The following is a 15830-nucleotide window of genomic DNA, read 5'->3' on the forward strand; positions in this document are numbered from 1 at the left end:
TGTCCACACTGGACAAGAAAGGTTTCCAGATCACATTTGGAAATGGAGAATGCAAGGTGACTAGAAATGGCAAAGTGTTTGCTCAAGCAGAGCTAATCAATGGTGTATATGAGCTTGATCTTTCAGAGAATCAGTCTGCAAAAGTGGCACATTCCAGCCAGAAGGATGAAGCAGATCTGGACCTATGGCACAGAAGGCTTGGACATAGAGACACCAACGTCATTCTGGATCTACAGAAAAGAGATCTTGTAAGAGGTTTGCAGGTAAAGCAGAGCAACAAAGCTCCAGCAAAGTGCATAAGCTGTATTACTGAGAAGGCTGTAAAACCTTCATTTCCACGTTGTGCAGAACAAAGAAGCAACAAAGTGCTTGACATAGTGCACACTGACATATGTGGACCCATGAATGTTCCCTCACTGGGAAAGAATAGATATATTTTAATATTTCTGGATGACTTTTCAAGATTTTGTGTTGTGTATTTCCTCAAAGAGAAGAGTGAGACAGTGGACAAGCTCCAGGAATACATTGCCATGGTCAAGAATAAATTCCCACAGCTGGCCAGGGCAGTCAGAGTGGTGTGTGAGAGCCAGAAGCTAGAAGCAGGAAGCAGTCTGGGCAGCTGAGAGACAGAGGCTGCAGGAGAAGCAATGCAGTGAACCCCTACATCTTATGCTCAGGTTGTATATATGCGTAAAAAACCATATAGCAAAAAGATACCACATTCTAAAAGAACTTAGGCCTGTCCTATTTCTGCTCTCATGCGCCCTTGTTGTCCTCTTTTGGTGTCTACCTTTCAATCACTTTCTCCCTCGGGAATGGTGGGTGTTAAGGTTGGAGTTAAGGCTGGAAGAACATGCTACAACAGAGTGGAGGTGATGGTTGTTTCAACTTTAGAATAGGGAAGGTGGACCCTTTGGGAAAGATCACTCCCACCCCTTTGCTTCTCTCTCATCCCATATTGATACTAGATTCCTCCTGGAAATATTGAGGAGGCTGAAATCCAGACAGATCAAGACAGATCCTGAGATCTGAGATCCTGAGATCAGGCATAAGTGTTGTTTTTCTGAAAAAACAATAAGAACATTTTTTTTTTAAAAAAATGCTATTAGGCAAGGGATGCTGTATAGCTCAAATGGGGCATTTGGAGAAAACATAGCCAGTGCTGAAGACTGCAGCTCTGTGATGAAAGAGGAGTGTGAAGCAGAGAGTTGAGGAAGGAACAGCTATATGAAAGTAATAATATGCTTAAGGGCCTAGTACACTTGGATGACAGATATTCGGTATATTTGTTAATGAGGCACAGTCAGCCATTCATTCTGGTGCCAGGAATACAGAGTAAACACTTCTCAACGTGTAAGACTCCATGATATTGTGCAGAATAAGTAGAACCACAGAGAACACAAGAAGGAAAGGGGCAGGGACTTTCTGCAACAAATCTTTTGGGACTGCAACCCATCATTTTAAGTCAGGCAGTTAGAGTCCCCCCACTCCCGCCCCAGCTAAGATAAGATGAAGGAATTGCACATGCTTTTAAATCACATTATGAAGTAAACATTATAAATTGAATGCATATTTTTTGCTGTTATCTTCTCCTCCATCTCCTCCTCTGCCATGATGCTGAATCATAAGGCCCTCATGGGAAGGGTCTGCCTTTTGGCTACTCTGCAACATGCCTTGAGCATTGGTGGAAGAGCAGCAGCAGCAGCAGCAGCAGCAGCAACAAGCAACAACTAATAGAAGGAAATAAATAAATCTGGAGAGCATTTTCTTGCCTCTTGCCTCTGGAATGTGAGGTGTACTCTAGAGTGCAATTCTTCTTTCTAGACTTTACATCTGTGTCTTCTGTAGCATATATGATACCTGTGTGTGTTGCTCTCATTTTTACAGATCCTTTTTGTTTTCTTATTTATTTAATTTTAATTTCAAGTAAATTAGGAAAACCGAACTTACTAGTTGTTGTTTTTCACTTCATTGAGCCCTGACAACCATTTTGGAAATGGCTGTGGCCTGGACTTGTGATTATCTGATGATCTGAGATGGAAGCGAAAACCAGTTGCCCAGAGTGCTGCTTTGTGATCTTCTGATGCTGCATCTCAAAGCGTGCTTGGGGCTGTTAAAAGTTTGAGGGGGGGGGGAGTTTGAGCAAGAGCAGTGGGGCGCCATCTTGCCCCAGTGATGTCACCTTTACAGATCTTTCTATTTAATGAAAACACATTTCTCATCAGACAGTGATTATTATCCTTAGAAGTAGATGAGCCACATGTGGCTTGCATAGGAATGGCTGAGATATAAGCCACATCGCCAGGAGGAAGCTCAGCTCACATCTGGGCCTACCCTGTCCCACTTTTATCCTACTCACCACCATCACCAGCCACCGCCTTCTCTTTAAGGCCTTTTGCTGGCTCATGCAGGTGGCATGTTCAGTAGCAAGCAGCTGTGGGGAGATGAATAGTCGTTCCCTTCCTTCTCTTGTGCCTAGCAGGGCATCGAGAGGGTTCCAGGCTCGGATAGCTCCAGGGAAATGTAGCTTTCCTGAGGACTACTGACATGACAGTACCGTAACTACTTGAGACCTTGGCACCAGCACTCTAGTGCAGGGGTCGGCAGCCTAAGGCCCATGGGCCACAAGTGGCCCACGGGGGGCATTTAACCAGCTCACGAGCCACCCCTGAACTGAGCTACCTGTTCAGCGAGTCCCCATGTGCTGCACTAAGCCAGCGCGGGGAAATCGCATCTGCGCATGCTCGCTGAAAATCGTGTCTGTGCAGACGCCAAAAATCGCACCATTCACGTGCGATCCAGCCCACGGAGGGATCTCCGCTGGAGTGAAACCGGCCCAGGTGAGGTAGACCTTGCCGCCCCCTGCTCTAGTGTGTTGGAGCAGAGCATACCAGGCAACCAAGGAGGGAGGGAGGGAGGGAGGGAGGGAGGGAGAGACCTCCCTTGTTCCCTCTCTTCTTGCTGCCACCAGCTACACCACCCCAGGTAAGTATGGCTGAAAGGTGACCAGCTCTCAGCCTAACTTCTCCCTCAGAGGGTTGTTGTGAGGAGATGCCACCCTGAGCTCCTTGAAGGGAAGGTGGGCTTTAAAATGCAATAGCTAAATAACAACAGGCATTTGATTTATTTGCTTGTTTATTTATAACTGCCTTTCCATTTACACATCACCTCAGGCCTTAATATAGAAAACAATAAAATACTGCATATCAAATCACACAGCAAAGTCCAAATACACAATCTGAACAGAAAATGAGAAGCAGCTGTAGTAATTATCTTAGTAATTGCCCCCACGTCTGTCTATTGGGTATATTTTCATATTCTCTCCTGAAACACAATGATGTAGGAAGACAGGCCTTTATTAGGGGAGGTCATTCCATACCACCCCATGCTCTGGTCGAGAGTCATTGCAAATTGAAGCCAGAAGGAATTCTTCCCTGCAGAGAGATTTCACCCTGCATTTTCCTTTTTCATATACAGTCGGCTTGCATTTTACATGTGGGTTACATTGCAGGGACAGCTCGTAAAGCTGAAATCACATATAGTAAAGAAAAGGGGGAGTGTCCTGCAAAAATTACAGCGCAGCACTTGAGTGCACGATGGCTACTTTTAAGATCTCAGAGTTGCTTACTGGACTCTGGGGAAACCCAGTACAGAAATAACTCTTAAGTTCTCTGCCTTCCATGCATTTAATTTGTGCAATTTCAACTGTATCAAGTTGAAAATGCGCCTGTTAGATGTGCGTAAGGTGTGAGTCGACTGTAATGAAGGGTGGCATTGATGGTGGTGGAACAATGCTCACCAATTAGAAGTTAAGTATATTTTCAACTGTTATTATTCTCTTTATTTTGCAGCTACGGAGGGCATGATGTGCAGCCATTTATGCTCAAGAAATGGATGTTGGGGGCCAGGACCGGACCAATGTTTGTCCTGCAAACACTTCATCAGGGGAAGGACCTGCGTAAAGGCTTGTAATCTTTATGATGGGTAAGACACCCCCCTCTGCATTTTTTGTGCTTGCCAAGAAGTGTACTCATTATATTGAAATTTAAACAAGCATGTTGCTAGGTTCAGATTCCCATATGAAATAAGATTATTATCAATATTCATGATTTTCTGCTCCCAAAGGAATTTGCTGTTGCAGGTGAATGTCTCAAACAACCAGCAGGCAATCAATAATTGCTGGACACCATGTAGGATTCTTACATGATAGCTAGTAGCTAGTCATATGTGCCCATCAAATGGGAACGATATTGAAAAATAGCCCAGCACGAAGTGAAATTGCTAGCCCAGTCTGTGATTTGAAGGCTTGCTTACCTGATATCAGCTTTGAATTGGGAGACTGAGGAGCACGGCTTGAAGCAAAATAACTAGCCAATCTTTTGAAACCAATAGTCTGGAACAATCTGAAATAAGTGTGGGATTGATGAGCACAATCTGAAATAGCTTCTTAGTATTTTATTATGAAATGATGAGCAACAGCAGCAAAAAAATTGGATGCCTATGAAGTGGTCCCAAAAATCTAATGTCAGTATTTGGAAAGCAGAATAAGGGGACATTTGTGGTGGTTGGATGAATGCAGGCGTCTCCCCACTCTCACACAATTAGCATGCACACTTCCACTGAAATGCGCACCATTTCCAGTGCTGAAAGAGGACATGACAGAATGGAGCGGGGGTGGAAGAGGGCTGGAATGGCGTGCTCTGCGGCCAGGAACAAAACCCCCACCTAAGAGGTGATTCCCCTGTAGCTTTGCCCATCCCTTGTTAAAGAAGCATTGTGTGAACCAAGTCATTTATAAAGACGTTGAACAACAACGGGCCCAGGAGGGAACCCTGCGGCACCCCACTTGTCACTTTTCCCCAGGATGACGAGGAACCATTAATGAGTACTATTTGGGTTCAGTCAGTCAACCAGCTACAAATCCACCCAACAGTTACCTCGTTCAACCCACATTTTACCAGCTTCCTTCCATGATCCACCAAATTTGTAATTCCATTAAAAAAGAAAGAAAGGAATCAGACTGGTCTGGCATGACTTAACTTTGAGAAACCTATGCTGGGTCTTGGTAATCACAGCATCCTTTTCTAAATGCTCACACATGGACTGTTGAATTATTTGTTCTAGGACCTTCCCTGGTATCAATGTCAAACTCACCGGTCGGTAGTTACCTGGATTTTCCTTTTCCATCTTTTTGAAGATGGGGACAAATTTGCCCACCTCCAGTCTGCAGGGACCTCACCTGTTCCAAGAATTCTCAAAGATCATAGACCAAGGCTCTGAAATTACATCCGCAAGCTCCTTTAGTACCCTTGGGTGCAGCTCATCAGGCCCTGGAGATTTGACTTCATTTCAAGTAGCTAGGTGTTCCCATACTACCTTTTTTCCTATATTGGGCTGCAGTTCCCTCCTTACATCATTTATTCTGTTATCACCAGGTTGGGCACCACTTTCCTTTTGGGTGAAGACAGAGGCAAAGTAGATGTTGAGTAGTTCCGCCTTCTCTTTGTCACCCAGTAGCATTTCTCCATGTTCCCCACACAGAGGACCTACGATTTCCTTGTTCTTCCTCTTACTTCATACATAGCCAAAGAAACCTTTTGTTATTATTTTTAACCTCTCTTTCAAGCCTGAACTCATTCTGAGCTTTAGCCAATCTGACTTTCCCCCTGCAACTGTTGGCTACTCGAGTATACTCCTCCTTCGTGATTTCCCCTTTCTTCCATTTCTTATACATGCCCTTCTTAACTCTCAACTCATCTGTAAAGCTCCTTTTACGGCCACACCGGTTTCCTTAGATGCCTCCCACTTTTCTTTCTTGTTTGTATTGTCTGGTTTGGTCCTTCAATGTTTCTCCTTTCAGAAACTCCCATCCACCTTGGACTCCTTTCTCTTTGAGTAATTCTGGCCATGGGATCACACCCAGTAGCTCCTTCAGCTTTTCAAAATTGGCCGTTTTAAAGTCCAGAGTGTGTGTCCGACTACACTCCATTTTCCCTTACCTCTGTATCCTGAAACCCTGCACACCACAAAAAGTATATCCCCTACTTAGGGCTGATTTTTAGAAAGTGTATTTAACTTAAGTAGTCAACATGCTTCAATTAAGCATGCACTAAACTGCTTTTTGATGTGAGGCCTGAAAAAGAGATGTTCTATCCAGAGGATGCATGAAAGAAGTCCAAATTACCCATTAGCATCTAGTAATCATAGCCAATTTCCCTGAAAGATTTTCTTTTCAAAATCTGTAGCAAAAAACCTTTTTGTAAAATCTACCTAGGTGTAATTTTAGAAGGTGTCCTTCTAGATATACAAGAACAACACCGCAGACAATAAAGACTCTTCATGTATATCCAAGAGTGGAGTTTCAAGAAATTATAATTATATGCTTCATAATTGTCCTCCTTGGTAATGATGCTCTTCTGTGTTGCCCCCTCCCCAGCTTGACACTATTTTTGATCATTGCATTGCAATAGTTAGGATTACCAAGTCATACATCCTTATAATTGTTCTTCCAACATTAAACTGGGATTCTATTTGTGCTTCCCATCCCATGAGAATATACAGAGCTTGCATTTTATCATAGTGCATATACTTTACAACAGAGGTGTGAGGGTGTGATGCCAATCAGGGAATGCTTCAACACCTTCCTTTTGCTGCTTTCCCTGTAACTGAGGTATTGACATCTGCTTCCCATTTCATAAGGAAAGCCGCGGGGATCCACGGGGCTCAGGAGCACAAGGGTAAAGTGGGGTTTTGTATAGCTGACTATTTAGCTCTATCCCCAGTATATTTTATCTTATTGCTATGGCTGATGCAAATAAAGTTTCTGTCTATCTACACAGGGAAACTTTCAGCATCCGCATTCCATCTGCCACTTCTCTGCTGCAAATTGTCGTTTATCCCACACTTTATAGCCTTTTAGTAGAGACTCCAACTCACCGAACTGAGTCTGCCACCAGAGTGTAGTTCCAGCCTTAGGCTAAGCATTGAAAGTAGGAAATTGGTGGGTTGGCTCTGTTTCTCCAGTTTTGCACAGAATTCCCACACACACTGACTCTAAAAAGTACATACAGAAAACAGATTTACATTCAGATAGCTCTTTTTCTTGCCTGTCTCTCGGCTCATTCACCAGATCTTGCTGCTGTGCTGCAAACAACAAACAAACAAACAAACAAACAAACAAACAAACAAACAAACAGATGAGCTCTGCATGAGCACTTCAAAACATTACAGTCTGTCTGGAATCTCATCGTGTATATTATTACTCATACATGATAGTCCTTTTGTGCCTTCCTGAACAGGCAAGTGGGAGTGGAAGGTGACGCATTGGGTTTGTTGTGACTGAGAAAATATGTTGGAAGAGAGACCCTCATCTTAAAACTGATGAAAACTGATAATCTGATGCAGGGCTGTCTTAAGCATATGTGGCGCTGGGGTGCAAAGATCTGCCCGGCACCCCCCCCCCCAGGTTGCCCAGTCCCAGGTGCGCAGGAGGGCGGAGCCGTCCGGCCACCTCAGGGTCTCACTGGCTCGGTTGCACCTGAACTCACGGCACACAGCCACCCGCAGCAGAAGAGCCCGTTTTTGGCGCTCCCTGGATGCAACTCTCACGGCCCGGACTCTTGGCCTGCGCCCCACACCCCTAGCGCCTATGGGTAAGATGGCCCTGATCCGATGATACATTTAATGTGTGGTTTGCTAATGTTACGTATAGAGTACTGCAGTTCATCTCTTGAATTGATTGGTTGATTATTTTTATGCCGCTTAATATGTTAAAAATATCTCTAAGCGGTATGCAGAAAACTGAAGCAACAGACAACTTAAACAAAATATTACAAAAAAACCCACAGTCACATATAAAAATGTTACATTAATACAAAGTTACTCCTATATTTAAAAAATCAATATCATTTCATTTTCCTTTTAACACACCTTCCCTACAGGTTCTAACCCAAGGTCTAAACAAACTCTCAGTTGACACACAAAAGTCTCATAACATTAAGAAAACAAGAAGGTGGACAAGTATATGGGGCTCCAGTTATTGCAGGAGTGAGGAACCTTGGAGGTGGGCTGTCCAAAACCAGGTTACAGGAGACAGGCTGGAAACCAGCTAGCTACTGGTCAGACATCAGCTGGAGAAAGGGTGACTGAGAGCCAGTAGTGCACTTAGTGAGAACTAACAGTTTTCCCACAGTGACATTACTTAGACTGAGGAAGTATCCAGACCCAAGAGTCTTTATACTGGGCAGCACCAGATTGATCCTCCCAGGCCATTAGGATTATGGTCTGTGATATGAGACACTGGCTGAAATTGCTTGCAGTTCCCCTTCTATCCAGCAGCCGGGGTGGTACAAGTAGCAGTGAACTGTGAAAGCTAAACAGTGTAATATCAGCAAAGAGGAACCTGAGGCTTCTCAGGTGTTGCTGGAGTTGCACTCCCATCCTACCTGATAGACCAAGTTGGCTGGAGCTGGGGGGCTCTAACAACATTGGGAGGGCCACAGTTTCCCCAGCCCTGCATCGTGGTATGATCCAATAATTGGTACTCATAGTGCTTGACTTGTGCAAATATCTTCTCCAGACCAGCAGAATTCTAATAGAATGGGTGGGTGGGTGGTTTGTGTTGTTTTTTTTTACTAGGAGCCATTTCTACCCAAGACCTAGCATTAGAGTTATCTGTCTAATGGAGACTCACCAGTGATGGGAAAACTGAGCAGGGAGACAATATTAGTTTGCTTCAGCCATTGTCCCAATGTCCTCCCTCGCGTAGCAACAAAGCCTCTCCTCCTTACAGAGGGGAGGAGTTGTGAGCAGGAGCCGTTTCCCGTGTTGGCAGGGGGTGTTCCAGCTGCCGTGCCACGCCCTGAGGTAGCCAACCAATCAGGTGGAGGCTTGGGGCGGGGTTTTGCCACTCCCATGTGGCCGTGGCAGCACTTCCCTTTCATTCCGCTGCTGGTTTTTGTCGGACCACCCACCCACCCTCCCTTTAGTTCATTGCTTGATTCTTGACATTGCTATGGACCTGTGGTTGGTTGCCTTGGTTGGCCTGGTAGGGGGCCTGGTAGGAATTTTTATCCAACTGGCAAATTGGCACCAGCCACTTGGTTTTTCGCCTACCTTGTAGCAAATCGTCACAACTTTTAGGTATTGGAGGTTAGTCATTGGAATATGTTCGTGCATTGGAGGGCAGGGTGTGGCCATCGCCTACCCCTCCACTTTATGGGTATTCCGGTAAGGGAATCCGGCGGTCGTGGATCCTGTCCAACACCCTTGCTGGTGGCTAGGGCCATGGCACGACCCCCGGCGACATCAGGGGGAGCTTTCAGTTGTATTTGCATCAACAGGCTCCTCCCACTGGTGATTAACTCTTGTTAAACTCACCCCTCCCTGAGGGGGTGGAGTCAAGATCTTTTGTTTTATCCAATGCCTAAGCCAATACCTTTCACATGCTGTAAAGTTGTGACCTTTTTTAGCCCATTAACCTAATATACTGTGTCCATGTCTCTTTCTTATCCCCAAGCGGGTGGCGGGTCCTTGAATCACAAACCTATCTAGTATGCAAAGAGGGGTTTGGGAACTGAATGGGCAACTGTTAGGCCAGTTCAGGTCTGCCTGGTGTTAGGCAGAGCAATTGAAACTGTTCTCAGGGTGGAAAGGCAGGGGTTAATAGTCCTACACAATTCCCACCCACAGCACCATGTTAACACGGATGGCAGTTCCAAAGATATGAATTCAGAGGCAGCTCAGAGATAATTCTTGTATATAGCATTTGGATTAGGCTTTTTCTCCCCTAGAGAAAAGAATAACTTGTGAGAGTTGTTTAAGTTGTAACAAAAAAGTTGCCAAAGTTACAGTTCCATGAGATGGAGGAAACCATTCTGGCTGACTTTAGGCCAGTGGTGATCAAATTCATCACAACCTTTAGCAGCCTGTTCAGGATCTGCAAAACTTGTCTTTTTATTTAGGTAGGTGCTGCCTCCACTTTTCCATGCCCAGAGTTCCACACACAACACAAAATCTCTCAGTATCCTTGCTTTTAGGAACTGTGAACAAAAAGCAGGGGCACATCTTCATTCTCAGTCTTCTCAGCCGTCAAGCCACCAATATTTTTGTGGGAAGTAAATTGGATGAACCCAGAGAAGAGATTGGTTTGGTAGAATCATCGATTCATAGCATTGTAGAGTTGGAAGGGACCCTGAGGGTCATCTGGTCCACCCCTGCAATGCAGGACTCTCAGGGGAGATGAGTGTCCTCGCTGGCAGAGCAGTCATGTTTGCATCAGAAACTGAACCAGCCCAGTTACTGTTTGGACCCTCCAGCACCTTTAACCCGCCTGCTGTTTCCACAGGGAATACAGGGAGTTTGCAAATGGTTCTGTCTGCGTGGAGTGCGACCCTCAGTGTGAGAAGATGGACAACAGGAGGATCACCTGCCGGGGGCCGGTGAGAACAATCTAGAGGCAGCAGGATTATACCATAACAGATAGTTGCTACATATACCTTATTCTTAATTATATTTTATTTTATGGTTAACTATTCCAAAAGGCTGGCTGTAAACTCCAAAACATAACCACAAATGAGTTCTAAGTTTTATATTAAGGGTTTGGGGGTGGGGGTGGGGGGTTGTTTTGCTTTGTTATGTTGGGAAACAGGGCTGGGTGAGTGTTAGCTTGCATCTCCTTCAAAGAAAGAAAAATAAAATCCAGTACAAGTTCTTGAGTTAGGGGAAGGGAGCAGTGCATGGGAAACAGACAGTCCTGCTGCTTTTCAAGGGCTTCAATGTGAACCATAAAAGTAAAAATGCAGTAAAAGTAAAAAGTAAAATGCAGTAAAAGTAAAAATGCAGTTGATCCCATGAAGAAACTAAGAGATCTTGTGCTCCAAAAAAAGGGGGGGCACTATATTTGGTATATCCTCAGTAGCTCCTGGGAAGCTCCAAGGTGGGGAAGAGATCTGAACACTGTAGTTCCTTTTGTCTGTGTAGGGAGCAGACCAGTGCACCAAGTGCTTCCATTTTAAAGATGGCCCCAACTGTGTCGAAAAGTGCCCTGATGGTGTACAAGGGACAAACAGCTTCATATTCAAATATGCTGATGAAGACCGTGAATGTCACTCTTGTCATCCAAACTGTACTCAGGGGTAAGCTTATATACTTTAAGTAATTGCCATTTCCCCATATTTCCCAATGTTTGCTTAAAATATTGTTAATGTGTGTTGTTATATTTTTTTTAAATATCTGCAGAATAAGAAATGTATGCTTGCCTGCCTGTCTTAATTTCCCATTTTGTTTATATTTGTAGATTGGATTTTATTAACAATATGAGTCTGTGTGAGTCTGTAGGTATTTGTGCAATATATACACAGAGCAAGGTACATTCTAAGTTAAGCATTTTAAGACTCCGTGATTTCACTGGGAAAGTGAAGTTCATGCTTGACTTTGACTGGGTTGTACCATAGAGTGAGAGAGAGAGAGAGAGAGAGAGAGAGAGAGAGTTTGTAGGTTGCATGGATGCCAGTGTGCAAAATGATACTTTAAAATAGTTGATTTTAATAATAGAATTGTAGACTTGGAAGGGACCCCAGGGATCATCTAGTCCAACCTCCTGCAATGCAGGGAGCATCCAGGACAGATGGCCATCCAAACTCTGTTTAAAAATTTCCAATGTAGCCAAGTCCATCACCTCTTGTGGGAGTCTGTTCCCCTGTCAAACAGTTCTTATATTTAGTCAGAATCTCCTTTCTTAAAACTTGAAGCCCTGGGTTCAGGTCCTACCCTTTGAAGCAGGAGGAAACAAGCTGGCTCCATTTTCCTTGAGATATTTGAAGATGGTGATCATATCTCCTCTCAGTCCTCTTTTATCCAGGCTAAACATACCCAACTCTTTAGGTTCCTGAGTTTGGTAAAATGCTGTTTATATTGATAGCGCCATTATAAATGCAGAAGTCAGTTTTTGTTAGAATGTCTCTGACCTTTGAGATGTTATAAAAATGTATAAAGATTATGCCTTTCATTGGAATATCCATTCACTATTTTTTCCTTCATATACCACAGCTATACAGCTACTGTACTAATTTAATAAAGTGTGACCAAAATAGTTTGTTTGATGAAAAATATCCCCATCTATATCTGGAAAACAACATAATCCTCTAAGGTTTTGCTTTTAGGCATCTGTGATTACATTTCTGCTTCAGTTGTTATGTTCCAATGGCTAGTGTTTAACACTTCTCCTCTAAACCTATTAAAATGGCTCTTGTTTTCTGTTGAATGCCCCTTGTGCACATTTGTGGATGAAGCAACCCCAATACAAATACAGAAACTCTCATTCATATTTATTTATGAGCTTTTCCTTTGGTTCTGAGTACCATAATTCAGTTGGTAATGTTTGCTCAGCAGATGTCATGGGACATTGTTAAAAATAAAGGACTTGCTTCCAGAAGACTTCAATGGGATGCTTTTCGAAAGATAGTGCTTGTGGCTGAAGAACTGTAATATTACTTTCTGAATGAACCATTGAAGACACACATACAAGCACAAGACTGGGCTTGCTGATTGACCCATTCTGTATTTCACTGCATAATCTTTCACCCTTTTTGGCAGCATCTGCCCATAGTGATATCTGGGTTACCCAGAAAGCAACATTGGTCTGTGGCAGAACACTACCTGCTATATAAATAGCTCATTCAGTGCTTAGCATTATGCTTAGTAACTTGACTTGGTTCACGGTGCTCTATCTTTCATAGGACACACCTGAACGTAACTTGAGTTAAGACATCTCCAGCTTCAGACTGGCAAGAATTCTGAAGACTTCCCTAGAGACAAGGCAGAGGAAGCTTGAGGGGATAGCAGAATCATGGAGTCATCCCTTCCATTTTTCTTATCTTTCTCATCAGCTCATTTCCCCTCTCCTCTCCCTCCCAGCCCCTAGAGAGAATTGGTCTCTAAAGGAGAGGGCTATGAACATAGACAACAACTGATAAATGGGACCGGCAGCTCTATGATCCCAGCCAGCTTTCTCTACCCATCTTTGGAGGAAAATGATCTACAGTCAGAGCCTTGCTTATTTTTTACACGATATGCATTATATATAGCAAAGACTCTAAATCAGTGCATATTCAAATGCCAATGTTCAGCATGCAGAATATAGACTTTAGCATAATCATAAAGAAACCTGGCACTGCAACAGCTGAAGTAATGTGAGCTGCAAACGTTTAATATGGGCCACTTGAGTTAAAGATGGTTTCTCTGCAGTGAGCCAGTTTGGCTATGCCCAACCAAAAGCAAGAGGCAACAACAGCAAAATCTTCATCCTGTAAAATAATCATTCACAAGAGGCTTTTATTGTTTTGCAGCTAAAATTAAACCAGTAAATTATTCAATAAAATGTTGATGTCAACAGCTGTTGCCATTCAAAATGAGACCTTTTGCTGTTTTTGCAAATCTAATTACAACAGAGCCATTAGGGAAATGAAAGTAAGATCGCAGAGACACTGCCAGAATCTGTTGCAGAGGCATCTTACATTTGGCCCTTTAAAATCTGGGTTATATAATAAGAAAATTGGGAGGACTATTGGAATGAAGCAATGGAACAGATATGGGATGAGAGAGAAAGGTGTAGAGCGTTTCTAATGGTGTCCTCCATTAACAGAATGTTTGTGTAACATGTAAATACTACATTTTAACTCAAGATGGAACTGTGACATTGCAAACTGCTCCAGGTAGCTTAGCTAAGATGTGAAATGAAGTGAAAACACTTGGTCTGCTCTTCACTCGCTACGAGAGAAGAGATAATGTGATTTCATGTAGGACATGATATCATTTATTATTCCATTGTGGAAAGGAGTGGGCATGCTTCATATGGTGATAGTGCCATGCAAAGTTTATTTTTTATCCATTTATATAGGTAGGCTCCTAAAGATTTTACTGGTTCTGCTCCTATGCCTTAACTACAGCTTGACATGTAGAAATTTAGCTGGTGAATTTTTTCTCCCTCCTTTATTTCTATGATGTGGGGAGTGGAGGAGAGAATAACTTACTGAATTTCTGCAGTCTGTTGAGCATACGAGCAGCACCAGAAAAAAAATTCTTGGCCAAGCCCATTTGTAAGTTGAAATTCAGTCCTTACAATCAGACAGACAGCGAAGGAAATTTCTCCAGGCAAAAGTAATATTCTTCAATATGTTGTGTCATGAATTATTTCTTTTGCTGGAGCTTCTGGAGGCTATGGAGAATGAAATGTGTATCCCTCTTCATAAAGGAGCACATGGAACAAATCCCCCAGTTCTGCTGCTTTTGCTACAGGAATCTTTGTTTTGCTAGCCCTTCCTATAAGAATTCACACGTGGTTTTTCTTAGGACTGCCAAACCATGAAAAATGACAGCATTAACAGTAATTTTACCAACTTTCTCTTTGCCTACTCTGAAACCCCTGGAAAATTACCTTCTGTAGCAGGTGGTTTGGCTCTGGTTCAGTGAAATGTGCTTCCTGGTAACTTCCTGATCTTTGCATTATTAAAAGTAAAACATGGTATCTTGCCACCACTCAGAATACCCTAGACTCAGATGAACAAAGAGGCAGCTAAATGGGGGGAAATATATTAATCTTATGGCTAACCGAAACAAAACAAAATGCAGCAAGGTACCACTCAGCAACACTTTCCTTCATACTTTTATGAAGATTGCTCCCTATATTAAATGTACTTCTGTCACTCAGTATTAAAAGGAAACTGAGTGGTCATAATGAATGCCCCAGAAATCTAGATTTAATGTCTCATCTGTCAGGCACTCATTTAGATATGCCCTGAGACAGAATTAGTATTTTCCCTCCCTTTTTTTCCCTTTCCCATTTTCCAACTCATAATCCCCCCCCCCCCCAGGTTCCTGGCTTCACAATAGAAATCAGCACTTAATGTTTCTTCCCTCCCTGTACAAAGCAAATGGAAATAATACCAGCAGTGATCAGAATGTGATACCTGTTTGGTTATTTGGCCCACAATTGGAATGGTTGAAATGCTACTTCATGTATTATTATTTACCAAATAATTACTCTCCTTCCGCATGTATGTCTCAAGATGATGTACAAAAACAGAAGAAAAACAGCTTTAAAAAGCACAAAAATAGGAATAATTTCAGTTAAACAGGAACAATGATTTCTGAGTAGAGATTCTTGAGGAATTTTATATTTGCAAGTACTGACCTGACCTGTGCTTACCAGCAAACTCACTGGCAGCACATGGCATGCTAAAGTGAATTCTGGAGCCATGTTGCTCCAGTAGGGTCCACAACTGTTGACACCAGGTCCAGCAAGGAATCCCATTTTGTATTTGCCTGGCACAGACAGGGGCACCAGGTTCCTGTGACTGACCTTGCCCCTACCTCCATTTCAGGTCTCCCAGAATGCACTGTTGCATGTAAGTACAGCACAGCATCCGAAGGCAGAGGTGGGTTGAGCCACATAGAATGATAGAATTGTGAGCCCACTGTTGTCCTCACTAATCTCTGCCTGTATCACTCAGATAAAATATACCCGGTATTCTAAAATGCATATTTTGAGATTAGAAATGCATATTTGAGAGAATTTTATCTAAGAATTTAAATACAGAAATACTACATTTTAAGGTGGATTTTTTATTTTAAAAGATCAAATTAATGAGGAAACGGCAGTACCCTTCCCCACTTCCAAATCAATAAGTTGATTCCCACTGTAGCCAATAGTAGACATTTCAAATGATGGAGGTGGTCTTTTCTCCTTATGCCACTCAACAGAACAGCACTTTAAAAAACCTAGATGCTATCATTTCATTCAGGAATGTCCTGTATAGTATATTCATCACCCT

General features: G+C 43.0%; 1 protein-coding gene across 3 annotated transcripts in view; it reads left to right on the plus strand.

Moving 5' to 3' along the window:
* Positions 1-15830, plus strand: part of ERBB4 (erb-b2 receptor tyrosine kinase 4) — an 816477-nt gene that overhangs the window by 633306 nt on the left and 167341 nt on the right. For all 3 annotated transcript variants that reach the window (XM_081857293.1, XM_081857292.1, XM_081857294.1), the window contains exons 13-15: positions 3852-3984; positions 10346-10439; positions 10981-11135. In XM_081857293.1, coding sequence (XP_081713419.1) covers positions 3852-3984; positions 10346-10439; positions 10981-11135 — 382 coding nt within the window. The remainder of the gene's footprint in view (positions 1-3851; positions 3985-10345; positions 10440-10980; positions 11136-15830) is intronic.

Source organism: Podarcis erhardii, assembly GCF_964252035.2.
Source record: "Podarcis erhardii genome assembly, chromosome: 1".
Taxonomy (NCBI): domain Eukaryota; kingdom Metazoa; phylum Chordata; class Lepidosauria; order Squamata; family Lacertidae; genus Podarcis; species Podarcis erhardii.